At 45.8% G+C, this 27841-nt stretch overlaps 1 protein-coding gene across 10 annotated transcripts in view; it reads left to right on the forward strand.

The window, feature by feature from the left end:
* Positions 1-27841, forward strand: part of KIAA0586 (KIAA0586 ortholog) — a 165248-nt gene that overhangs the window by 106573 nt on the left and 30834 nt on the right. For 9 of the 10 annotated variants that reach the window (XM_053248537.1, XM_053248533.1, XM_053248551.1 and 6 more), the window contains 2 exons: positions 2654-2778; positions 4210-4297. In XM_053248537.1, coding sequence (XP_053104512.1) covers positions 2654-2778; positions 4210-4297 — 213 coding nt within the window. Of the gene's footprint in view, positions 1-2653; positions 2779-3889; positions 3976-4209; positions 4298-27841 lie in introns of all 10 variants that reach the window. The other variant, XR_008306756.1, reaches the window with a different exon arrangement.

Below are 27841 nucleotides of genomic sequence, written 5' to 3' on the forward strand. Positions count from 1 at the left end.
CACTCTGCCCTGCACGTGCTCCATTGCCAGGGGCATCAAATGGCATAAATGCAGTACCATAACTTCTCTCCTTACTCTTACAACCTGCTGGCCTGGAAGATTTGGCTCTTGAATTACTATTGCAAACTGCACTGAAGCTGAAGGGAGGATCCATAGCTCCGTTGCAGAGCACAGGCTTTGCATGCAGAAGGTCCCAGGTCCGATCCCTGACCATTCCAGGGGTGGGGAAATCCCCTCCCGGCGACCTCTGCCCGCAAGAGTGTGCAGTGCTGAGCCTGATGGTCTAACTCTTGGTATAAGTCTCCTTGGTGTGTTTATGCCACTTCCAGGAAACAACCTGATTGGAAAACTTGGGCTTCTTTTGTAGAAAGCAAGGCTCTTGTTTCAGAACAGCCAAAGGCAGTACGGTTAGAACAGCACATTCAATAGTCTTTTCCAAAAACCCCTCTGAAATTCTTGATAATTACTTTTTGAATAGTTGCCACTTTTCATGCTAAGTCCTTTTTTTAAAAAATATATATATATATTATATATACATATATAATATACTGCATGAGGTTATGCATCAATCTGTCAACAGTTAAGGTTAAGTGCTATATTTTATTTCAGTCTTGTTGCTTTCATTAGAACCCAGAAGTTGAACAATTAAATAGCCCATTACATCACCTGGTTATAAAAGATGGCATATTTCCAGAGTCTGACCCTGTGTGTGCATTGAAGAAATGGATATTGAAGTTAATTTTATTATTTAAAAGTTGGCATTCAGCTTGGATATAAGAAAATAAATAATTCACATGTTAACTGATATGGTGCAGCATACCAAGGGTTGTGGATCTTAACATGTCTTTAGGCTTGTGAGCTGCTTTTATTTGCATGTCATAAATTCAGAGAGAGTGTTCCAAGAGTTTATGAGCTCGTCATGTCTGCTTGACTCACCAAGCAGTAATGGTGGCGCTATCAACGTTTCCAATAAAAATCAATGTATTCTTAGCAGTAGAAATTCAGCTCTGAGCTGAAGTGCGGTCAGCTCCATGCTGCAGTTATGAAGCTGTTCCTTTCACGGAGACTGCAAATGTGTCATGGACTTGGTAGCAAATTACTCTGTTTTTAATGGATTTCCACTGGTTTTCTGTTTGTTCATATAAGAAAACAAGATGCCTTTGTTTTAGAAACAAACTTGCATCATTTTGGAAGCTGAAGCTCATAAATGCACATGCTTGAATTCTTTAAAGGCTCTGAGCACGATTAATGTCTTTCTAAAACAAAAAATGTAGCAGTCCACCAGTTAATCTGGGCCATTGCTTCTCGGGCCTTGACCTTTTGGTCAGATCAGGTGTCGTGTGTTTTACTGTAGTCTGGACCAGTGCTGAGGCAGTGGGGCCAATGTCTTAGCCATGGGATTATGATTTTCACGGGGTCCCCTCCTGTCCCTAGCATCAATTATCCCCTCCCACTTTATTTTGATGAGGCTTCATTGTAAGGTGCAGGGGCCAGTGGTGGTCCCATCAGCTCCCTGATGAATGATTTACTGGGCCTGTGCGAAGGTTCAGCCAAAGCTAAACACTCCGCCCAGTCCCCTGGCACAATGTGGAGGCAACCATTCTCACTGGGCGGTGGGTTGGGTGTGAGCCCTCTTGAGCCCCTGTCCCATCTTGGAAGGTGGGCCTTCCCTCTTAAGAGTGGGCTGCATCTCTCTTAAAGCTCCTCCCAGCACTGAGAAAAGTGCAGTACTGTGGGGAAGTCAGCACAGTGGGAAATAGCTCTCCCATCAAGGTTTTTGCCAAAGTGGCCCCCGTTTTGAGAAATAGTGAAGATCACTGCAATATGTTATCAACATTAACCAAAGTTAAAGCTAGCTGGATTCCTTGATTAACTGCCATTCTTAACCAGGTTCAAACCCTGGTTAAGAATGCTACTCAAAGAGGAGAACCTTGTTGTCACCAACATGAAGTGCAGTTAAGGCGAAGATAATGCTCTGATCCACAGTAAGAGACTGACCCAATTTTGCCCCGTCCTCTTTGAAACGTTCATTGTGGTTTTCTTCCTTCCAGTGAACAAAAATTTTTAAAGGGTGATATTAAGAGATTTGTGGCTAAACCTTAATTGATGCCAGTGAGAAACTAGCTCAGGATTCTCGATTTCAAAGCTTTCTCCTGGCAAAATTCCCCACCACAGTTGTTCCAGAAAAATTACCAGTACACATGCGAATAAATACAAAGAATTATCACTGTACTTTGTTGACATGGATGTCGTGCTCAAAGTATGATGATTAGACAAGAGAACCGCTTGCTTTTTTTGAGAATAGCCTGCCAACGAGTCCAAGTAGCCTGTCAATGAGTCCTGTTGTATTGTTTTTATGCTTGTATTTTATATGTTTTTATATTTTTTTAGGTTGGTGTTTTTATTGTCTTTTAATTGTATGTTTTAACTTTTGTAAACCGCCTTGGGGTTGTCTTTTAACGAAAGGCGGTATATAAATGCAACAATAAATAAATAAATAAATAAAAATAAATAGCACACTTGCAGCCAAGTAATCCTGAGTCCATAGGAGGTGATCAGTTCTGCTTTAATCCATTAGAGTTGTTTTGGAGCATGCTTTGTGCTTTAAATATAGTTTTGCTGCCTGCTTTACGCATGGTTTTTAATCTCCCAGGAGAAGTACCCAGAGGTACCGACATTACCCATGGGCCAATGAGCATAGCTGAACTGGATCAACCGGCTCCTCCAACAGCACATCTAGGTGGCCGGTTGGCACCTCACTTGGATGACACATCCCAGGTAACGTGCACAAGTATCTTCTGTAGATATATGTATTAGCATGTAAATACCACACACACACACACACACACACACACACACACACACACACACACACACAGACGTTCAGTGTGTTGATAGTATACCTTCTGAAACGAATGGACACTGAAAGAACCTGTTGATCCTTGTAGTAGTGATCCTCTGTGGATGCATACACACTGAATTCAGAAGCCTTCTCTCCCTTAGATTACCACATCCTGCTGTACTGTTTGCAGGATTTGGTGGGAGGTTCACCCTCTTGCTGACTGCATACCTTCCTATTGAGTGAGTCATGCAGGTGGTATGCACAGCTTTATTCTGTCTTCCCACCGTCTCTGCTGTTGTTTCACACCTGAAATTGCTGGGAAATATCATCTGGAGATTGGAATGAAGTAGCATAAGTGTGTTTTTTCCCTTCAGATCTGATTGAGAAGTAGATTTCAACTATAAGCAAGTGTTTGTCAGCCATTATTAGGTGGGTGAGGGTGTGTAGGTTGAAACTGAATTCAAACCGAATGTAATTAATTCTTATTAGTCTCCCCATTGCCTATTTACACCATCTGTACCCTGCTTTTCAGTAGGTATTCACAAAGTGGTTTAGATAAAGATGTGTACTGATATAAAATTATTGATACCCCAGGATTTCAACTCTTGTGGGACTGCTTTTTTGTCAGGTCTCCTTTTGGGGTGGGGGTTCCCCCAAGTTCTCAGAGTCTGCTGGGGAGGGGATTTCTGGCACCCATGCTCCTCCTCCAGCTAGGCAAGCTACATTGTTGATCCTCTCCCCAGAGGACTTCAACCTTTCCCCATTGTGTCTAGAGGAGCCACCTTCATCACTAGCCGTCCTCCCTAAATAGCCCTGAGCAGACTGGGCAAGGCAGTCCCTCCCACAGAAGTCCTGCCCCTGTCTCCCCACTTCCAGTTCCATCGACCCCATCTGCAGGCACAGGCCCGCAGCATTTCGGCCTGACACGGAACTGTCCAAAGGCCCCACACTATCCAGTGGTGCAGTGGCTTGCCCCTGGACATTGGGACCTGCCTGGACCACTGCCGCCCCCCCCCCCCCATGCATTGGATTTGTCGTCACCTGCAGCTCCCCAGGCGGGCCTGAGGAAGAAGGGAGTCTTACTGCTGTCACAGCTGGCCAGCGGAAAAAGTGCATCCTTCGTCCCAGGCGTGGTGAGCACCCGGCTGACTGATAATCTAATGTGGATGGTGCTAACCACCACCCCACCACCACTGCTGTGGGCTTGCAGTGCTGCCCAGGCAGCCTTGTAATTTTGCACATGAGCACACATGCTTTGTAGCGCTCTCCTGCACACCAGAAGCACTGCTTAGTCCAGAAACACATCCCTGGCGCTCATTAAACCAGATGCCAGAATGGTAATATGATGCTTAATGCCTGACATACAGGGGAAGCCTGAAGGACCTGTGCAGGCAGAACCAAGGGCGGCCAGAGTAATCCGCGTGAGAACCAAATCCGACATCACCCAACAGCAAGGTAATTTGTTCCTTTGCAGCATATTCGGGTAAATATTGATACTTTGCCCAATAAAAATAAATGAAAAAGTCCAATTTGACAAATACACTGATGGGATCTGAGCTGTTGGTGAGAGAGATTTTGGGGTCATGGACAACAGCTCATTGAAAGTGTCGACTGTGTGCGGCAGCTGTGAAGAAGGCCAGTTCCATGCTAGAGATCATTGGGAAGGGGACTGAAAATAAAAATACTAATATTATAATGCTGTTATACAAATCTATAGTGTGGCCATATTTGGAGTATTGGATACAGTTCTGGTCACTGCATCTTAAGAAGGACACTGTAGAACTGGAAAAGGTGCAGAAGAGGGCAACCAGGATGATCGGGGCCTGAAGCACCTTCCTTATGAGAAAAGGCTATATTATCTGGGACTTTTTAGTTTGGGAAAGAGGTGACTATCGGGAGACGTGATAGCAGTGTATAAAATTATGCATGGAGTAGAGAGCGTGGGCAGAGATACATTTTTCTCCCTCTCTCACAACACTAGAACCAGGGATCATCCCATGAAACTGCAGGCCAGGAAATTTAGGACCAAAGGAAGTGCTTTTTTCACAATTAATCTATGGAATTCTCTGCCATGGGATGTGGTGATGGCCACTAGCCTGGATGGCTTTAAAAGAGGCTTAAACAAATTCCTGGAGGATAGGTCTATCAGTGGCTACTATAGTCTCAGAGTTATTGGCCACCTCCAGCCTCTGAGGCAAGATGCCTGTAAATACCAGTTTCAAGGGAGCAACAGTAGGAGAGAGGGCATGCCCTCCACTCTTGCTTGTGGGCTTCTCAGAGGCATCTGGTGGGCCACTGCGTGAAACAGGAAGCTGGGCCAGATAGGCCTTGAGCCTATCTTCTGTTCTCATGTTCTTAGAGAGGGTTCACAACTCAAATGCCCCATGGGCCAGAACCAACCATGACTTGATGTGAGGGGCCAAGGTCAATTTTCAGTGCATTAATTATTACAATAAGATCAATTATTAAATATATTAATGAAGGTGAGGTGACAGAGAGTTGGAGTTGCAGGGCAAGGCCAGGGCAAGAGGGATGGTGTCAGTAGGCTCCAGCCCAGAGACAGGGGGGCATCTTGTTTCAAGCGGCCAACTGCACTGAGCCACTGCTGGTCATTAGCAGGACAGTCCAAGAGCCCTTCATGCTTCCTGATGTTGTTACAGGATATCCCTTCCTGGGGGCCAGCCTGCAGGCCTACTTTACAGTCTCTCAGATATCCAGAGCTGGTCTGTGTTGAGGTGACATTTTATCTTATGCAGGTGGTCAGTTAAAACTGGCTGGCTGAACATCCTGTGTCACGCATTCTCTATGCGGCCATGCTGTTGAGCCGTGTATTGTGTGAATGGTCAATCACAGGTCTCCAAGGCAAGAAATGGCCAAAGGGTGAAGTCAGTTAAGTGGGATGGAATGTGAGAACACAGCAGGTAGTACCTAATTCTTCCCTTTCCCAGCAGGGCTGCCAGTAGGTTCAGGCAGCAGGGAACGAGATCCTGAAGTTTAGTCAAGTAATGTGAGTTAATGAAATATTGTGGGATCCAGAATCCCAAATGATGTAAGGTCTGGAATGAATAAACAATGCTTGATCTTGTAATATATGTCAGCTGAGAATCTCCCTCCTGGGCCACCTTACGCTTGCCTCCCGCTGGGGTCAGGCCTCAGAGACGGGATGGTGTGATTCACCGGCTTCTTCCTCCTGCTAACAGTGCTCATGGGGTTGGTCTCTCTCTAAAGAACTACAACCCTCCTGGACACACCACACTACTCTCATCACCAGCCTGACCATTCTTAAAGACTGCTATATTGGCCGGACAACTAATTCCTCTTTGCTCTGGTCCCTCCCCCCCATGCCTTTCTTAAATCATCCTGTGCTGCCCGATTCCCTTCCCCACCCTGCCCGACTTTCCCATCCTCTCTGCCCCCGTTGGCTACCTGTCGTCATTGTCGTGTTTCCCCGATGCATAGGGCAATCTGGTTTGCTCTGGGTGGGGGAGGAACAGTCAGCTGCTTCTCGGAAGCCGCACCGAGCATCAACGCTGACTACGTTCCCGTCCTGGGGATGAGTGAATGCCATGTCAGGGCTATCTGGACATTCGTGATGTCTGCTTTGAGTATCTTGTATCTACTTGTACATTAAGCTTTAATTCAGTGTTGCAGGTTATTGGCACAGAATGGTATAGACACTGAGAGAAACGTCAGGTTGAGCCTGATGTACTAACGTAGGTCTGTTTTGCTACAGCTATATTGTAGATGTTTAAGTAAAATTTTCTATTGTGTGTTTGAAAACACACATTTTATCAGTCATAGTATCATGAATGTGAGAATTTTTTTTTTAAAGATTCTCATATTTTCCCTAAGTATACACTTGTTGGTAAACTCACTTTGCTCCTGCATATTGTGTGAAATAGTCCTTGAAGCCATAGGAACATAGGAAGCTGTCATCTACTGAGTCAGACCATTGGTCTATCTAGCTCAGTATTGTCTACACAGTCTGGCAGCAGCTTCTCCCAGGTTGCAGGCAGGAGTCTCTCTCAGCCCTCTCTTGGAGATGCCAGGGAGGGAACTTGGAACCTTCTGCATGCAAGCATCAGGAGCTCTTCCCAGAGCGGCTCCCTCCCCTAAGGGGAATATCTTACAGTATTCACTCACGTGATCTCCCACGTGCTTAGACCCTGCTTAGCAAAGGGGACAATTCATGCTTGCAACCACAAGACCAGCTCTCCTCCCAGTTGGCTTGCATGTGAATACTTGGCCACAAGATGGCAGTCATATGTTTTTCTTAGCAAGGAGAAAATGGCAGTTTATCATATATTTTTATATAAGGAGTTACTTTTTAATAAAGAAAAGGCGGGGGGGATTACACACCGCTAAAGGGGGGGGGATCCTTAAACCTGGGGCTGGAGTAACTGTCATGCTGCATCTGACTATTACGTGGGGCTAAAGCCAAGCTAAGGCCCAAAATAAGCATTCAGTTGGAGTTCCTTGATGAAAAACACCCTGGTGAATGCTAATCTCAAAAAGCTTCCAGAGAGCCCAATCTAGATTGGGATCCTAAAAAGGGCTGGGAGTGAAGGATCTAACTCCTTGTCCTATGCAATTTCCCAATTTAATGCCCCCCCCCCCACACACACACCTCACACAAAGCTCCCAAGAGCTACAGAAGACAAACCTTATAGGCACAGTTGCTACCTGTACGTTTTTTCCCCCTTGACAGCTAATAGCAGCTTCAAGGGGGCGGTTTTGATTGGGGTCACAAGATAGCGGGATGAAAGATTAGGCTTTCCTCTGCACTACGGCCCTGATCCAAATTGGTCTCCCCCACAACTGCTTTTTAGGGTAGTTTTCAGTCAAGGAACTCCGACCAAATATGTAGTTTGGCCTTGAGATGTAATTTGATGGCCGGAGTGTGCCATTGCACCGAGATTCCTTTTATTACAAGACAAGACAATTGCAGCCACATTCCAGTCGAGCAGCATTTTAAATAGCAGCCTTCCCAACACAAGGAATGCATGTAGGTAGGGCAGGGAGAGTTTCTAATTCTGAGGTGCCTGGGATGCTTTCTTCCCTACATACAAGTTGTAATGATCCCCAGCTAGTAACCAGGTAGATGACTACCTGGTTGGCTGGTTCTGGCCAGTCATCAGCAGTCCTCACTAGGGAAGGCTCTATCGGTGAATCACCTCCACCTGTGAGCTGACTGGGGATCTAATCTTTAACTTTCAAAACCAAAAAGGTACAGAAAAAGTCTCTGGTAAAGCAGAGGTTCTGGTAGTCTCAATTGCTGCCACCAAGCGTTCTAAACTTTCAGAGATTAGACCGCTAGACTAGAGTGCTTTAGTCCAGGGTCTCTCTTGAACTGGCTATTGGGCAAATATAAAAATCTGCTCCCCAAGCGTTTGCCTGCACATGGAGCTAATGATAGCTGGCTAAGCTCTTTTGAAGACGTGTTTGCACTAGAGACTCCCCTCTGTCCACCCCGCTCCTTTCTGAGTTAATAACCATCTCTGGAAGGCTTGAAAGAAAAGAAAGAGAAGCGGGGGGCTTTTATTCAGTTACTACAGAATGGTTCATCTGAGGCTTTTAACTTTTAGGTTGCACTTTAAAACGCTTAGCTTGGATTACAGAATGTTTCAAAGCACCTGGATCTCAAAGCGCCCAGTACTCTTGAACTGGTTACAAGGAACCAGTTACAAGATTTTGCACCTATTCAAGGATTGAATAGTTATGTAAGTAACTTGAACAGTTACAAGGAACAGATATTTAGGAATGCAAAGCACACAGAAAATAAATATAACTCCTAACACCAAGTCTGACTAAACATACTTTCCCCTATGCTAGATTCTGAAGCCTGAAAAGCCTGGGCTTCATTCCCCCTTGAAAACTCACCAACAATCCTGGCCATATCAAGTCCCTGCAAATCTCTGACCCTCAGAGATTCTCTTGCAGATTCACCCATGCGGGGGCAGCCACCATGCTGGTCACTGTCCCTCTTCACTCCCTTCTTCTTGTTCCCAGCATTCCCCCAGAAGCTCTCATGTCCCACCCACCTGGTGGATCTATTGGTCAGCCCTGGGGGTTGCCAGCCTGTCAGGCAAGAACAGGGGTTCATTTCCTATTAACTCTAGTGGGGTGGGGAGGCTGGTCACTATACGTGCCTGTACAATGGTGACAAATTTCAGGAGTGGGATGACGAGGGAAAGAAGTCTTCTCTTTTGTCCTGTTGCATGATTAGTTTGGTGAATGTCTGGGTGCAGGCAAAGGAAGGTGTGTGGCATGCAGCCGGTAGCTGGTTGGGAATGTACAGTACCTATGTGCCTTAATCGGTCATTGAATAAGTTGATGACATTAAAGCCAAGAATTCATGCAATGTCTTTGAAAGGAAAAGTGGGCATGCTTATTAATTGACTGTGGCAGGGCTACACAACTCTGGGCCTCCAACTGTTTTTGAACAACAGCAACCATCACCTCCAGCCTCATTGGTCAGTAGGGATTATGGGAGTTGTAGTCCAGCTTTGTGCTTTCCAACTCCCATCCTAAGAATTTGAAAATCAGAGAGTAAGGGTTGGGTCCAAACTCCCATAATTTTGGGTAGAAATGCTGCGGTGGGTACATTTTAAAAAGCTGTTTATCGCCGGCCGTGGCGTTTATGTGCGAATTTGGGGGGAAGCTGGAAAAGTGCTTCTGCCGATGTGGCATTTATGTGAGATTTCTGGGCGGGATTTCTTCCATGGATTTTGTGGGGGGAAATGGCGCCCAAACAGCATAAGAGCTACGCTACTAGTTTCAAGCTGAGAGTTGTGCTAAGAGCAGAACAGATCAGAAATAGAGCTGCAGCCTGTGGATTTGAAGTGGATGAATGCTGCATTTTTAGGTGGAAATGGGGAAAAGACAACCCGGCAAGTATGCCGAAATCAAAACATATAAGGAGAAGTGGTGTTGCAGCCTGGCCTGATTTGGAGAATAACCCCGAGGAGTGGATTAAAGAGCAGAGAGCAAAAGGACTGCCAGTCTCTACTGTGAAAATCCACCTACAAGCAAAATTAATGGCAGAACAAATGGGAATAACTGACTTTAAAGGTAGCCCGTGTTGGTGCTATAGATTTATGAGGCGAAAGAATTTATCTGTGCACACTAAAACAACAATGGGACAGCAGCTGCCGAAGGACTGGTGGGGTGGGGAATCAGTGTGTTTAAAGTTTGTTGCAAACGCCGTTGAGCGGGAAACATTTGTGCAGTCTCAGATCATAATTATGGATGAAGTTCCACTGACGTTTGACTGTCCCCTGAAGAGGACTGTGAATGAAAAAAGAGAAAAAACCGTTTCCATAGTGACAACCGGAAATGAAGACATCTTTCACATGCATATTAGCCTGCGCTGCAAATGGCGACAAACTGAAACCAATTCTAATTCTTAAATGGAAATCTGTCCCAAAAGGCAATTTTCCTTTGGATGTTGTTGTTCATACTAATGAGAAAGGGTGGATGTGCGATGACATGACTTAATGAAATTTGGAGGAAAAGAAAAGGAGCTTTTTTCCAACCACGTGGCATTTTAATAATGGACTTGATGCATACACACTTTCTGGATTCAGTTTTAAATGAATGCAAAAAGGTATCAACTACCGCTAGCTGTGACTCCTGGTGTTTTGACCAAACTCTTGCAGCCCGTAGACCTATACGTGAGAAAGGCATTTAAATGTGAAATGCGAAAGTGTTGGGAGAACTGAATGAGGAACGGCCTGCATCTATTCACAAGGGGTGGGAAAATGGGCAAAGCAACCTATGGCGAGATTGCAAAATGGGTTTCGGAAGCATGGGAAGCTGTTAAAACCTCTTCCGTGATTTTTGGTTTCACAGAAGCTGGAATTATACCATCTAAAAATGTTGAAAGCAATGCAACTAACATTTTACAAGAGGACAAAAATGACGAGGATGCAGAATATCCTGAAAAATTAGTTGAGACCTTGTTAAACCTTTTTATTTCGGAGAGCGATAATTTGGACTTGGAAGGTTTCTTTTGAAGTGCAATTTAAAGTTTATAATTTTTGAAATGTGATGTGCAAAAAAGCAACCAATGTTTTCTTTGGAGTGCAATTTGAAGTCTATAAAGTGATGTGCTTAAAAATAAATAAAAGGTTTCCTATGAAGTGTAATGGGAAATTACTTTTGCAATGTGATGCATTAAAATACAAAAAATTAAGTTCAGCATTTATGTCTTAATTTCCTTTCATTGTGTTAAGACTGATGAGGATATGGTTTACCACTGATTTACAGTGCAATGTTTAGCTGCAGTAAAATTGTAAGTGTTCAACACAACCAAAAAAAATGCATGATGCCCCCCTCTAACTGACGATTTATGACAATGCGGCATTTCTATCGACTTTCTTCAATTTTAAAGCCTTTTCCCCTTACCACAGCATTTACGCCAATGTGGTGTTTCTACCCAAAATTATGCTAGTAGAATTGGGTGTTCTCCATGGAGTGACTCTTCTGTTTTCAATATGCAGTGGGATCTCCCTGGTACTGGGCCACATGAATGGTCCTTGCAGCCATTGCATTTTTATTTTGGATCTTGCCAAAAATCCGATATGTTGAAAACTTAGTAGCTATGAAGCCAACTAATTATTAGACCTTGTTCCATATGGGTCTCACCAAGCAGGGACTGCACAATAACTTCTACATGGCAATAAAAACTGGTTGTCTGTGTCTAATTTGTATTTGTATATCTCTGTGGCAGGAAAGACCAATTATTATTTTTTTTATCACCAAACCCTGATAATCCAGCAAGCCCGCTGTACTATGATGGGAAAATGGGTGGGCCAGAGACTAATCTGTAAAAACTTCCAAGAAAACTCATGTTTTGCACTGTGAATAACATCTTCCTTCCTATTGGTTTGAAAGCTATTATGTGTCATGGAATTAATTTCTTTGGTTAATAGGTTCATTACTTAGCTTTGAATAGACTTTGCTGTCATCTCTTCATTAGCTAGAAATTATTCTAATGAATTACAGTATTTCTTGTGGTATAGGAGATCCCTGCCAGATACTGCTGCTGAAGGTACATATTGGGGCCCAAGGCAGAGCTCTAATCGGATCAGAAAATCATAGCTTGTGAGCCTTCTTTTTGCATGTTTGTGTTTCTCTCCTGGTAACAGTGTTTTGAAGGATAGGAAGTTGATGTTGATAAAAGTCTGCCTTGTTGCCTGGGCTGAGAGCCCTAAGGGTGACAGGCAAGGTCTGAGAAATCCACCTAGAATACAGAGCTGCCTGTTGGTAGCAGGGAGTAGGGAGCAGATGTGGTAGCAGGGAGTAGGTTTCAGAGCAACACAGCTGGTTTTAAGTGAGATTCAGGACCTGGGACAGTTCCAAGGGGCTGCAGGAGACAGGAGTTGATCTGACAAAGCCCTCATGTCCCGAAATGAGGCCTGGTGACTGCCAGAGCCTTGCTGCACACATGCACAAAGTCACAAAGAGATGTTGGTGCCATTCACTGTAAGGACACTGAATGATCTTGTTGTGTCTTCTGCTTTCTCCAGTGAGAGATCCCTAGGAGACCAAGCAATCTTGAGTGGTTGGTGGGCTGATTTAGACTCCTCCCCTGAAAAGTAGGAACAGCCAGTCCCAGGTTTATGCCTGGCAATTCTGTTCCCTTTTGAGAGGTCAGTGGAGAGTTTCCCTTTAGACTGTGGTAGATTCGAGGGCCATGAGACCTTCTGGGCTCAGGGTCAGCATTAGAGTGGTTGACAGAATGGTCCTGTGGCTGAGGTACAACATGGAGGATTTCACTACCAAGTTGCTGTTCAGTTATTTGGGGGGGAAATGAAGCAGGACTTTTGCTTGCTGGACAAGAAGACTGCCAGAAGTTCCTAATCTGGATCGAGATCCGTCGATACCCATAAGAATGGGTTCTGCGCCTGCGCAGGAGTCACGCGGTAGCCATGCCTGAGCTTGTCGAAGCGCCGAAGCCACGCCCCCACGCTGAGCGTTCTATATAAGGCGTGTCTTTGGCGCGAAGTCCCTCAGTTCTTGGACGACCGCCTTTGCGTTTGTACCTCGGTCTGCCACCTCAGCTGTTGGAAAAGTTCCTCTTTACATTAAGAACGAGTTCATCCTTTACTGACTGATTTTTGGTTTTGACGACGGACTGGAAAGCGACCTTTGTTTGGAATTTGACTCGGACTGACTTCTCGGTTTTTCCCGGTTCTCGACGCGGACTGACTGACGACGATCCCGGCTCTTCGACCTCGGAACGGACTCCACTACGAGTGTGAATATGACTGAGGAGAAAAGATCTTTTAAATGGTGTGAAGGCTGCAGGGCGAAACTCCCCTCCAAGGACCTTCACGACCTTTGCTTATTATGCCTCGGTGAGGAACATAATGTCGCCTCCTGCAAGATTTGCCTCTCTTTCTCGAAGCAAACGAGAAAAAACCGAGCGCTACGCCTTCGGGCCGCTATTTATGACGTGGTTCTGAGCCCCTCCACTCCGGGTACTCCTCGTCCCTCGACCTCAACTTCGTCTTCAAAATTGCCCCCGAGGGCGGAGTCGGCACCTCCATCAACGTCGAGCCGCCACCGAAAGTCTTCCTCAGCATCGAAGAAAGTTGATTCTTCGAAGCCTACTTCGATGCCGAAGAAACATTCTAAGTCGAAGGAATCTCCAGCTCCTTCGCGTGTATCCAAGTTATCCACATCGACATCGAAACCGGTAAAGTCAACATCGACGCCGTGTACATCTTCTTCGTCTTCCCCATCGAGACCGGATCTTCATTCAAGTGGACGTAACGACTCTCCTTCTGGGCGTCGAAACACAGATCGGCATAGTTCTCCACCTAGAAAACGTCGAAGATCCCCAGACCTGCCTCCGCGTACTCCATCTCCACCAAGTGTATCGAAGTCGTCAGCTTTACCATCAACATCGGGGTTTCCATCGACCACTGCAGTGCCACCAATGACGACTGATCAGTCGGCGCTACCTGCTCCCTCGATATCGACAGCTCAGTCGATGCCGACAAATCCTTCGATGTCGACAGCTCCTTCAGCATCGACAGTTGCCTCGATATTGACTCCTGCTGTTCAACCGGTGCTTGCCTCGACGTCGATTTCGATGCCGATTGCTCGAGCTCTATCGCCAGCTCCGACCCCACTACACTCGGCTTCGCCATCTACACCGTCGGTCGGTCTTCGAGATACTGTACTGCACACCCCGGTCCTCACTTCTCAGGTGACGCCACGCTGCCCACCTCCTGCTTTCGAGATCATAGACGTCGATGCCGAGGATATTCTACCATCAGCGACTCGCTCACTGCTTTCGCTATTGGACTCAACGTCGAGTAGACGGACAACCTCTACCTTTAAGGGTTTCTTGCCAACAGATGCAGGCCCATCTCAACCTTCAGTCTCCACAGCACACTCCTCCAGACCTCAATCCGCCAGCCAAGGACGCTCCCCGCTAACATGGCACACCTGTGAATACCCCCAGGATCCTATGGGTACAACTTCACCTGGAGAACCATATGTGTTTGATGACACCGGGTCTCAACGATTGCCACTGCGTTCTGTGTCTACTGTATCTACCCAGACGCAGTGCCCAGAACTATTTCACCGTGCTTCACAGACTTTTCCTATGAGCACAAGATCTGCCTCCATTCAGACAGATGTCCTGCCACACTCATCTGTCAGCACTGAAGAGACACAAACCATTGCTCAAACTAATGGAAATGAACCGTCTCCTTGCTCCCCCTCTGAACATTATGGTTCGTCCGATTTTGAGTCGGATTCGGATGAGGACAGTAATATTGCGGATCCTCCAGTGGATGTGGCTCCACCCACGTATGTATCTCCAAATGATGAGCTGAAAGCTTACCACAAGCACATTCGTGCGATGGCGGATTCCCTGGGGCTGGACATTCACTCTCCTTTGGCGACAATAGATGATCCGGTATACAACTTTATGCTTCAGTCTCAATCTACCGCTCCAGTGGCACTCCCTATGCTACCAGTGATCACTAGGGCGGCTAAGTGCGCTTGGGAAGTACTCCACACCTCCACGCCAACTTCCAAGAAACTTGAGAGCCTCTACCGGGTACAAGATAAGGACAATGAATATTTGTTGAAGCATCCGGCGCCCAATTCTCTTGTTATTGATTGCGCCACTTCTTCTAAGTCAGGCAAACGCCATACAGTTCCTCCGGATAAAGAGGGCAGAAAACTAGACCTTTTAGGCAGGAAGGTGTATTCGACTTCGTGCCTTTCGATCAAAGTGGCCAACTATGCGGCCTGCACGGCCAAATACACACATGGCCTCTGGGAACTTTTGGAAAAAGACCTGGAATCTTTGCCTATACATGAGTTTAGGGCTAAGTTCCGCCAGACCTTGGAAAACACTGGGGATTTGACTCGTCGCCAGCTAAGCATTTCTAAACACCTAGCGGAAAGTGAGTCCAGGGCCATGACAGCAGCTATCACTCTACGCAGGCATGCTTGGTTGCGGTCCACTAATCTCCAGATGGACATGAAAGAAAAGATCGAAGGCCTGCCTTTCGATGGCTCTGGTCTTTTCAGCACCACCACAGACGCCACAATGGAACAGTTAAAAAAATCCAAGTTCACGGCAAAAACCTTCACTGCTGCCCAATCATCCTCCGGGCAGTCATCAAGATACCGACCCAATTATGGAAAATATAGGCCCAACTATCGAACCCAAGATCGCCGGGATTTCAGAAAGCCATATACCCCATATCAAAAGCGAGCCTACCAGCAGAGGCATAAAGCTTCTCAACCCCAGCGTTCCAAGACGCAGGACAACCAAAAGCGTCTTTGAAAATTGCAATTGCCCATTGACACCTCCTCCTCTCTCCCTTTCCCAGCCAGCGCGGGTACCGTCCTCACCATCGACTATTCTGTCCCAGCCAACCATCAGGCTGGCCAGCCATGTCCCCGCATGGCACCACATAACATCAGACAAATGGGTCCTGAAGATTGTGAGCTCAGGCTATGCACTCGAATTCAAGACCATTCCTCGTTTTATGGGGATGAAGCTCACTCCTGCATCGGATCTCCTGAGGGAAGAGGTGAAGGATCTTCTTTGCAAAGGGGCAATATCCCCGGTGTCATGGGCAGACAGGCTAGACGGGTTCTACTCCCGTTACTTCCAAATTCCCAAACGGGATGGGGGTATACGACCCATTATGGATCTCCGTCGCCTGAACAAATTCATTCACGTCCGAAAATTCCGCATGATGGCGTTACAGCACATCCTACCTCTCCTTCAGGGAGAAGAGTGGCTTGCAACGCTGGACCTCAAGGACGCCTATTTTCATATAAGTATTCGACCTTGCCACCGAAAGTACTTACGTTTCACCGTCGGACGGGAAGTGTACCAATACAATGTATTGCCCTTCGGACTGTCTACCGCACCGAGGGTTTTTACAAAATGCATGGCTGTGGTGATTGCACACCTACATACCAGAGGGATTGCTATCTATCCATACCTAGACGACTGGCTTCTGGCAGCAAAGACCAAAGAAGAGTTACTTTCGCATATCCGTTATGTGATAGATCTTCTCCACGACCTAGGTGTTCAAATCAATTGGAAAAAGTCACATCTACAACCGGTTCCGGTTATCTCCTACATAGGAGCAGTTTTGGACACCAGAGTGCAGAAAGCGTTCTTACCAGAGGACAGGTTCAACTGTATTGGAGACCTGATTCGTCTCTTCCAGCAACAACCAACCCAACCAGCCCTTGCCGTCCAACGCCTCTTAGGGCTGATGGCTTCGTGCAATGCGATTATACACTTCGCTCGCCTAAAAATGCGCAAGCTTCAACTATGGTTTCTTTCTGTCTTTCACCCATGCAGGGACAATCAAGACAAACGCTTACTAATGCCTCCTCAAGTCCTTCGTTCTCTAACGTGGTGGACGCGCCGAAACAATCTGCTCAGTGGGGTCCCCTTTCAAAATCCCTCCCCTACTGTCTGGCTGACCACAGATGCATCTCTACAGGGTTGGGGTGCACATTGCAACGGGCACAAGATCCAAGGCAGGTGGTCTCCTCAACAAGCCCTACTACACATAAATTTCCTAGAGCTACTAGCAGTTTTTCTGGCTCTGCGAGCTTTTCTTCCAATCATACAAGGCCAGATTGTTCAAGTCCAGCTCGACAACACAACTGCACAAGCATACATCAACCGTCAGGGCGGAACGGTGTCCCGGAGCCTGTGTGCCCTCAGCGTCCAGCTGTGGCACTGGTGCATCCAACACCAGATTGCCCGTGCAGCAGTACACATCAAAGGCCTGGAGAATGTATTAGCCGACGACCTCAGTCGGGTCTTTTTGAAAGATCACCAACACGAATGGGAACTACATTCAGAAGTCTTGACCCCGCTCTTCGACCAATGGATGTTTCCCTCCATAGATCTCTTTGCTTGCTCCAGGAATACAAAATGTTCCCGTTACTGCTCGAGAGCGGGCCACGATGCTCGTTCTCTAGGGGATGCTTTTCAGCTGAACTGGTCCGAAGAGACTCCGTACATGTTTCCCCCACTCCCACTGATACCCAGGGTAGTGGCACGTCTGCTGTCTCAACCGACCGACGGGATCTTGATTACCCCTTGGTGGCCAAGACAACCTTGGTTTCCGCGGCTACGCAGACTGTCCAAGAACTGTTACCACCACTTACCTCAGCGCCTAGATCTGCTGACACAAGACGACGGCCAGATCTTGCACCCAGACGTTCTCACCCTTCATCTGACCGCCTGGCGGATACTCTCCTAAGACGAATTTTGCTCAACCAACGGAAGGCATCCACTCGTAAGAATTATCAGAGCAAATGGCACCGTTTTAAAATATATGCAAGGTCTAGAGGGTTTTTACCCAAGCAGGCTTCGATCAAGGAAGTCTTACGTTACCTAACGATACTAAAAACTCAAGGTCTTGCAAATGTCTCCCTTAAGGTCCATCTGGCTGCCCTCTCCGCACAACACCCGGGCAGTGATGGAAAGACTTTGTTTTCCCATCCGTTGAGTAAGGCCTTTCTAAAAGGTCTCTCGAATGTGTACCCGCCAGTTAAGCCTCCTGTGGAACCATGGAGCCTATCTCTGGTTCTTTCATCCCTCACTCAGCCTCCTTTCGAGCCCATGGCCACATGTTCATTGAAACTGGTCTCCTGGAAGACTGCTTTTTTGATAGCAATTACTACTGCTAGACGAGTCAGTGAACTCACAGCACTCAGAGTAGACTCCCCTTATACTATCTTTTATCCAGACAAAGTCCGAATGCGTCTGGATCCTTCTTTTTTACCTAAAGTAGTGTCTTCCTTCCACCTCATTCAGGATATAATCCTGCCTACGTTTTTCAGACTTCCTTCCACTTCCTTGGAGAGATCCTTGCACACTATGGATGTACGCCGTGCTCTGCTGTTCTATATGTCCAGAACACAAGACTTTAGAGCCTCCAAACGTCTCTTCGTGTCTTACCAAGGCTCTTCCAAAGGTTCCCCAGTCTCCAGACAACGACTGTCGAGATGGTTGGTGCAGGTGATATTGTTCACATACAAACTACAAAACAAAGCACCTCCAGAAGCTATACGGGCCCACTCCATTAGAGCCCACGCTTCCTCGGCTGCACACCTAGCAGGGGTTTCTTTCACGGACATCTGCAAAGCAGCTACATGGTCCTCTGAGTCCCCGTTTATCAAACACTATGCCATAGATGTACGTTCTGCTGCAGAGGCTTCATTCGGGAGAAGCATCTTGAAAAGGGTGCTGCCTTAATTCCTACTGCTCCCCTCCTCCTTTTTTGGAGCTCGCTAGACACCCATTCTTATGGGTATCGACGGATCTCGATCCAGATAAACAGGTTGCTTACCTGTAACTGATGATCTGGTAGAGATCCGTCGATATCCATAAGACCCTCCCGACCTCCCCTCTGCAGTAGGACTACCTTTATGTGCATTGCGGTGTGCAGCCCTTTGCAACGTCCTTTATTGAGCACTTACCTTGGATGAACTCACCTTCGTCTTCTGGATGGTCGTCCTCCACGGCGGTCGTCCAAGAACTGAGGGACTTCGCGCCAAAGACACGCCTTATATAGAACGCTCAGCGTGGGGGCGTGGCTTCGGCGCTTCGACAAGCTCAGGCATGGCTACCGCGTGACTCCTGCGCAGGCGCAGAACCCATTCTTATGGATATCGACGGATCTCTACCAGATCATCAGTTACAGGTAAGCAACCTGTTTTTTCCATTTTCTGTCCAAGAATTCCTGGAATGGCTCAGTAAGCTATGATACCTCTTCTGTTTCACTTTTGGTTGCCTGCTAAAGTGAAAATACATAGCAGTCTAGAATGAAGCAGTGGGATAAAATAATTGCAGCAGTCTCTTTTTAGGACAGTGGATTTCCTGCAGAATGTCGCACTGCTGTTCTCTTCTGTATCCTTATACTGTACCTGGGTATATTTGGTGCTGGCTTCTTCCACACAGGAAAAATAGACACACTCGGTCAAGTTTTTTAAATTTGAAAATATGCAATATAAAGTGCAGATTAAGTATATTTATTTCAAAAGGTATTTTAACAGCTATGATGCTTATATTAACTATCTGGTCTCTCAGAATTAATAAGGCATGAGATTGAGCATATCTGTTCAAAGTTAGTATTCCATAATACCAAATATGGTAAGTGCTGTGATCTCCAGAGTGTGGGGGCAATCCTCACAAATTGGGATTGACAATGGTGATCCTAAATGTAAAGATGCAAGTCCCGCAACATCTAAAATATAGGCAGTACAGCTGCCAGTCCGCCGTCTCCGTGAATCTCCTGAAAAAAGTACAAGGGTGTTTCCCAAGTAATGAGCTTTTAAATATATATCCATCAGATTTGGCCAGCATCTCCGTTGCTTTGTTGCCTCGGCTATAGCAATACTCATTCCAGGCTGCCATTAGCACGCTAGAAGGTGCAAACGGAGCTGGGCCAGGTCCTACCTTGGGCTCCTACCTTGTGCCAGATATGCTCTCTGGGGCGCTTCTGGGTTCTCTCCTCCTTCCCATCTGAAAGGCTGCTTGCCAAAAATAATTTTTCTCACAGTCCTTCACAGGACTGGGAAACCTACTAGGATGTGACTGGAAGAGCTTTGTCCTTCCCACATTGTGAACTGCAGCAGCGTGTCCTTTATGAAAGTTAGTAATTGCTGTGGCTTGGTTGAGAGATGCAAAACAGCCAGTCGGGCAGGGATCCCGCTGGCACCCACCTCGGATGGTCACGAATAAAAGCTGAGGGGGGTGGGGGTGGGGGTGAGCTGGCAGGGCTGACCTGCTTTCACCCCCTTCGTGTATAAATCCTTTTAGGTAAACAGTGGACTGAAAAACAAAATTAATGGACATTAAAGGAAGAGCCTTGCTGTGATGCTAATGACTCTCTTAATCTAAGAGCTTTTTAGTTACCCTTCCCTACACTCCTTGCAAATTAAGGCTGCCGCAGCATGGTGCTTGTCACTCTGACAAGACTAGCTTGCTCCAAGCAGAAAATGTAAATCTGTCCTTAACTGCCCCCCTGGCCTATATGATGATGAGGCAGGCAAGCAAGCGGGGTTGAATCACTGGCTCCAAGTTGCACAAATTGATTTTTCTGTCAGATGCATTTTTGAGTGTGCAGAATAGTTGTTTAGGGAATGGAGCTGCAAGGAGGACATACTAGGAAAGCAGGAATGAGGATCCGTGCTGCAACTTATATCAAGTTAGTAGGCTATAGGCAGAAGTTGGGACAGGTCTTAGAAAAGGCTGTCCCTGACTGCAGTGTCTGCAGAGTTTTCTGTGTAGCCAGGGAAAACTAGATAACCGATGAGCCTTCTCCATAGATATTTGGAGATATTTGGAAAAAGCATGTCCTGCACTCTACAATACAATCTCAGCCATGAATAGAGCTGTACCTCCGCAGCAGTAAAGTTAGGTGGAACATTTTTTCCTGAGAACTTTCCATTTCTAAAAACACTAATCATTTGAAACAATGCAAGATTATGTCTGGATAGCAGAATAATAGCAGGCAAATGGTGTGTGCACATGTGTTTATAGCCCTATTGACTTCAAAACAGAGGGTGAAAATAAAACCAAACATAAAATAACAAATTTACCTGACTAGCTGTGCAAATCAGATTAAAAACAAAGCTAAAATGATTCCATCTTGGACTACAAGTGAAATCGCAACTAAAACTGCAAATTTTGCTCTTCCTGTGTAGCAGCCCCTACTTTTAAAGCCAATGGTCAGATTCTAGCAGATTTCTGCACTGAGCAGACAGTTGGGTTAGAAGACCTGCAGGATTCCCTCCAATGCTAAAATTCTTCTTTAAAAAAAAATAATAAATCACTTATTGGCTGAATATTTCCAGAAAGATCTAACACTCATCTTCCTGTGCCCAAAGCACAATACTTTTTTTAAAAAAATGATCTACCTGGAATTTATTTCTGGATAGCCTTGCTTACATTTGCACTCATAAGCATTTAACATAACAAGAGGACAGAGTAAATATAAAAGCTATTTTATTCTGTGTCAGACCATTGGTCCAACTAGCTCCATGACTGGCACTGCCCAGGGTCTTTCCCATCCTTTTTACCTGAAGTCCTTTTAACTGGAGATGCCAGGGATTGAATCTGGGACCTTCTGCATGCTAAGCATGGATACGACTATTGCTCTATGGTCATAGAATTTTAGAGCTGGAAAGGACCTTTGAGTTCTGGTGTTGTGCGCAAAAAAACTGAATAATAGGAAGTCACTTCTACTGCTATACAGACAAATATCGCTATTTGCAGACCCGACATCTGCAGTTGGGTAATTGTCGCCCAACCTCAGCATATGTGGGGAGTGGGGGAGAGGTTTTTTAAAGGTTAATTTCACATATCCACGGTGTCGGGGGGGCTGGAAATGACATTTCCAAGGCCAGCCACCATTTTCAGAAAAGGAGCCATGTTGTGGCTTGTTTATTTATTTATTTATTGAAACCACACAACCCCCCCCCCCCATTTTCCCCATGATGCCTCATGGAAAAATGGGGGACTTGGAAGTGGGGAATATTCCTTGACAGTTGGAGACCCACGGAGCACGATAGGGCACTCCTGCCCCACTTTTTTGATTTTTATCGCCAATTTTTGCCCATTTCCCAAGCCTCCAGGAACCTAACCCCCCTCTCCCAATTCCTATAATGCCTCATTATCTGCAGTTCCATTCTCCACGGTTGTAGCAGAGAACAGAATTCCTGCAGATAACAGTGTTCACCTGTATGTGGCATAATCCAAAGATATACATTCATTCTTAACCTCCATTGAAGTCAATGCAACTCATAGCTTAGGAATTCCCTTTAGTCTCAATAGGCCTCAGATACACTGAACTCTCTCTGACCTATGCACTGCAGTACAACATAACCCCACTTCTTAATGGAGGGATGTACTAGTACTATACATTTAATGCCAACATTGTTGACTAGGAGCTTGTAACACACCACCATTGCCAGACTATGTGTTCTGTTGCATATATAATCCAACATCAAGCAGATTTACATTAGTCCATCAAAACACAGCACTTAACTTGGAAAATCCATTTAAGATGTTAAGTAAAAGCCGGGCCTATTTTAGCAGCTACCTAATTGCCAGTCTTCTAGCATGCCACGTCTTTTTCTTTTTATACCTCTTAAGAGCATAATTGTGGTTCTTCTGGTGATTGTGGCGTTTACTTGATGGGCCTTAATGAAGATTTTCTAATAGTTTATAATTATGGAATTTCTAAAAGGGGGCATCTTTATACTAGTTCTCCCTGTTGTGTAAACATAGCCTACTTGGCAAGTGTGTGTTTCTTAGCCCTGTTATCAGGGTGGGTCCTACATGCTGATATGGCTGCCTTGCATTTGATTATGGGACTTTGGCAGAACCCCCTTCCAATTTCTCCGGGCCCAGCTGGGAACAGAGGACAAGCCTTTTCCCCTTAAGCCTTTATGTGACAGTCACGGATGACTTAAAATGGCTCTTCACCACCTGTTGGTTTCCCACCCCACCTTCAGTGTGAGATTGTCAGGTCTCTGCTCCATCTGGATGCAAGCCATAGGGCTTAGGACAGATTCCAGAATGAGTGGACGGGAATCCAAAGAGCTGGAAGCAAACAGCAGAATTAGATGTTAAGATCCAGAACAGTGGTCCAAGGGTGGGGGACTAGAAGCAGGTATGTAGGAAATAAGAACATAAGAACAGCCCTGCTGGATCAGGCCCAAGGCCCATCTAGTCCAGCAGCCTGTTTCTCACAGTGGCCCACCAGATGCTGCTGGAAGCCACAGGCAGAAGTTGAGGGCGTGCCCTCTCTCCTGCCATTACTTCCCTGCAACTGGTTCTCGGAGCCATCCTGCCTTTTGAGACTGGAGGTGGCCCACAGCCCTCCGACTAGTAGCCATTGATGGACCTCTCCTCAGGATATACAGGAAATGTATATCCTGCTAGCATGGCATAGTGGTTATAGAGTGTTGGACTAGGATTGGGGAGACTCCAGTTCAAATCCCCAGTTCAGCCATGGAAGTCACTAGTTGACTCTGGACCAATCACTTATCTCACAGCCTACTCTACCTCGCACACTTGTTCGGATGATAAACATAACCATGTACACTGGGCTTCTTGGAGGAAGAGCAGGATATACATGTAAAAATAAAGTAACAGGCTACAGTTGGCTAGCCAGTCGAAGATGGTAAAAGCCAGTCTTCATCACAGATGCCACTTGGGCCTCTGATACAAGCCCCAGATCAAAGAGCACCCACAAACTGACTACTTGATTATTCAAGGGGGGTACAAACCCATCCAGCATAGATTAAAAATCCTGACTAGCTGAACACCCAACCAACAGCACCTCCATCCTGTCTGGATTAAACTTGAGCTTGTTCTCCCCCATCCAGTCCCATACAGCTACCAGACACTGGTCCAGGCCCTCCACTGTTTCCCTAGTGTTTGATGGCAGAAGCAGATAGAGCTGGGTGTCATCAGCATAGTGGTGACTCTTCAGCCCAAGTTTCCAGACATCTTCACTTGTCAGTGTCATGTAGATGTTAAAAAGCATGGGGGACAGTACTGGGTTTGGTGGGACTCCCCAAGCCCAAAGGCAGAGCAAAGGTCTCCCGGCACCATCTTCTGGGCTCTGTCCTCCAGCATGAGCAGAATCTCATATAGCACCCATGCTCATCCTTTCAGGACTGCCTAGAAAGGATACCATGATTGATGGTATCAAAAGCTGTTGAGAGGTCCAGGAGAACCACCCGGATCACACTCCCCATGTCCACCTCCCAGTGTAATTTGTCCATCAGGATGACAAAGGCAGAGACAGGAAAATCTGGGTACTAATTGCTACAAAAAGTAAAATCCATAGGCGTGCAACTAAATAAGAACATAATCTAAAACATCTGGTCATGTACCACATACCTTTACACTAATGAATTTTTCTGCTTCAAGACAGAGATGGAGATTACAGTTGTGAAATTGGCTGGTTTCTGTTTGGGTCTCTCTGTAGACAGGCAAATCCATTCTTTACAAGCATTATTTATTCTTTCCTTTCCATTTGCCACAAACAGCGCATTGCTATTGTCTGGTTATCTATAATGCTTGACTTCAGAATTTGGACAATTTTTTGTGTGCCGTAGTTTGCTCTTTTAATAGAAAAGCTTGGTGTTTTTGATAAAAGGTCATGAATTCAGTTTTTAGGGCTTATGAATATAGATCTAACACGTTTGTATTTGGGTTTAATTTAAAAACCAGTGTTTTTGGACTGAGGATCTAGCACTTTGGAGAAACCTTTGGAGAAACCTACTGAGCTTCCTCCTACAGTGTACCGCCACAAGGGGATGTTTGGCTGCCCACTCTTCAGGGGCCCTGCTCTCTGGCCTGTCTTTACTTGGATTTCCAGTTGGGTGGCAGGGGCAGGGCTTTTTCGGTCGTGGCACCACGTCACTGGTATTTCCTCTCTAGGAAGATCAGACAGCCCCCTCCCTCTCCCTGTTTTGAAAACTTTCTGATTTTGACAAGCTTTTAAGTGTAGGTTTTCTGTTTCAAGTTTTCTGGTCTTTGCAGTGTTTCTGATTGTTTGTTGTAATTTTTTTTAGATGTTTAAACTATTTTAATTTCATTGGATATGTATGCTGCTTTGGTTATAATGTGGAAAGTGGGATCTAAATAAATTAAACATAGAAACATTTATAGTTTGCATTTCCAATTCATGGAGAGCAACAGTAAGGCCCAACAGACGTAGCCAAGGGGCCTGGCATGAAGGCTGGGTGCCTCAGACTCTTCTGCTGCCCACTGGGGTGCCCTGGCAGATGAGCAGGAATTTTTCAGCAGACAAGTTGGTGCAAAGAGAGTTCCCTGAAGGCAGACAGTTTGAAAACCACCCATCCACTGCAACAAAGCAGCCCACTGTGGTTTTTTTAGATAAAGATTTGTTCCTCGTCAGAGCTCTTGGTATGTGACGACTTCACATTTTACTGTCCTAGCAGGAAGAGAGCCACACATTGCTGGGAGAATGTAAGAAAAAGGGCTGTCTTGTTGAGACCATTCCAGGCTGTGTTAAGTCAACTAAACAGAACCTTCATTGTCCTTCAAAGTGTCCCATTTTTAAGGTGTCTGAAAGCAGAAATAAACCGCACAAATGCTGTAGAAGGTCTTGGGGGGAGTGAGAAGCCAGTAATCCAGCCTGAACTAAATGAATCTGAGAATTAGAAATCAAAACTTCTTGTTTAGTCTGAGGAGAAACAAATCCCTTCCTCTCCACAACTGTTTCTTGTTTGCCTCTGCTCCAGTTGACTGTTATTGTGTTCTGTTAACTCTCTAGGGCAGTGGCTCGACTTTTTTGTTGAATGAACCAATTGTTTTCCTTTTGTGTTGCCCGTCAAGTGAGCCCCCATCTGGTTTGCATCAGACTGTTTTCACAGCCAACAACTGCTGCCTTTTTCTATATCCTGACACTTAAGGGCCCCCACGCTATCAAAGCATTGCTGTAAGAGCCTGTCTGGCTGCCCCATGCAGCTGTGCTGTGGCAGCTTGAAGCTATTAGCCAAGGAATGGCAACTTAGAACTTGAACTGGTTCTTATTCCCATCAGGGTGTGTACAGGGGACAGAATCCAGTACCACTGGACCCCACCATGCTACGGCAACAGCAAAAATCTTCCCCCCCTCCTCCACACTCTTTTCTGCAAACGTATTTCCATACAGTATCCTCTTTTGGAAGGTTTAGCTTTTAAAAAAATCATTGTCAAGTGTCCTGTCTTTAAAAGAATCACCTCTTCCAAAAAGCAACTTAGCACAGCAGATATAATTAACCAACGGCGCCCTCTTTAGTGTTGCTTAGAATCCTCCTCCTAGAATTGTTCAAAGTAATGGCTGGTATACAACAATAAAAGGAGGACTTGCTTGTTTGAACTGTGATTTTTATTATCAGAGTCCAAGTGGAAGCGAGGCTTGTTTTGTGTTAAGTAGACAGAGTTCCTGCACAAAATTCAAGGACTGTGCAAATCCTGACTTTGGTCGAGTATTTTCTGTATGAGGAATTTCAAATCTGGTCCATAGAATTTCAAATCTGGATCCCATAGAGTCTCTGCTTCCTTTTGTTTGTTTGTAAAAGAGAATTTCTAGTCCTCACAGTTAATGGAACATCGTACAAATGGCTGGACAGTGCCTGCCAAAACCTCCGAAATCATCACTGGCCTTAGCAAGCTGGTTCTACAGCGTCTCAACCCTTTTATTTCCCTGGGCTGTCACAGACACCACCCCCCTCAATCTTATGAGATCTAGACAGTGCCACTGGCAACTGTATAGATCAAGTTGGATTGCTTGGGTCCCCCCCCCCCAAAACCAAAGTTGGCACAAAATATGGCTTTACCTTTGCTTAGGAGACAATGGAAACTCAGAGGAAATGTACAGTAGCACTTTGCAAACCAGGGAGGTAATACTGAACAAGAAAGTTAAGCTCTTTAGGTTTTTCTGACAGTAAAAGAATCAGTAGGTGCCAGCATGGTGTAGTGGTTAGAGTGCTGGACTAGGACCAGGGAGACCCGAGTTCAAATCCCCATTCAGCCATGATACTTGCTGGGTGACTCTGGGCCAGTCACTTCTCTCTCAGCCTAACATACTTCACAGGGTTGTTGTGAGGAGAAACCTAAGTATGTAGTGCACTGCTCTGGGTTCCTTGGAAGAAGAGCAGGATATGAAATGTTGTTTTCTTTTTTCTTTTTTAAATGGACATCCTACTCTTCTTTATTTGTACTCAAGAGGTTTCCTTAAAACAGTTTGGAAACAAAGAACTTCTTTGATTTTTAAAGACAAGTTTGGATAAACTGATGGAAGATTGTTATGTGACTTTTGTTCTTGCACCTGGCCCACTGGGTAAGCCCTCTGGGTGCTAACAAGACTGCTGCACCCCTTTCTTAGGAGACAATGGAAACTCAGAGGAAATGGGGTACATTAGAGAAACAGGATATTGGGTGGCATAGAGTTCCACAGCCTTGAAACACTTGTGCATTGCACAGCAGCTTTGCATCAAACATCCACATGGCCTGGCCCTGGCAGAACAGAGACTGAATTCCAGCCCTTCCCACCCCCCGTCCACCTTTTTATAATTCCTTTCTGCTGTCCTGATGCCGCCATATTCCTTTCCGTCCGTCCCCCCCACATCACCTGCATTTCTGGCTTTCCTGTCACCTGCACAGGGGAAACCTTTCAAATTCTTTGGTGCCCCTAGACACCAATATGTAATGCACATACTTTACCCAATTCCAGGTGGCTGCACCCTTGGTTTCCTGTGAGTCTCATGATTCTTATGTGGAACTCATGTTCAAGTGGATGGGTGCCACTGTGGGTTTGATTGTACATATGTATGCAAGCAGTGAAGTGGTGAGTCTTGTGTGCACGCACACACACACACACACACACACACAAACACCCCTGCACAGGACTTTTCTTAACAGCTATAAATTGTAGGCTAGAGTAGCTTTCATGGCCA

This window comes from Hemicordylus capensis, chromosome 1, assembly GCF_027244095.1.
Source record: "Hemicordylus capensis ecotype Gifberg chromosome 1, rHemCap1.1.pri, whole genome shotgun sequence".
NCBI classification, from domain to species: domain Eukaryota; kingdom Metazoa; phylum Chordata; class Lepidosauria; order Squamata; family Cordylidae; genus Hemicordylus; species Hemicordylus capensis.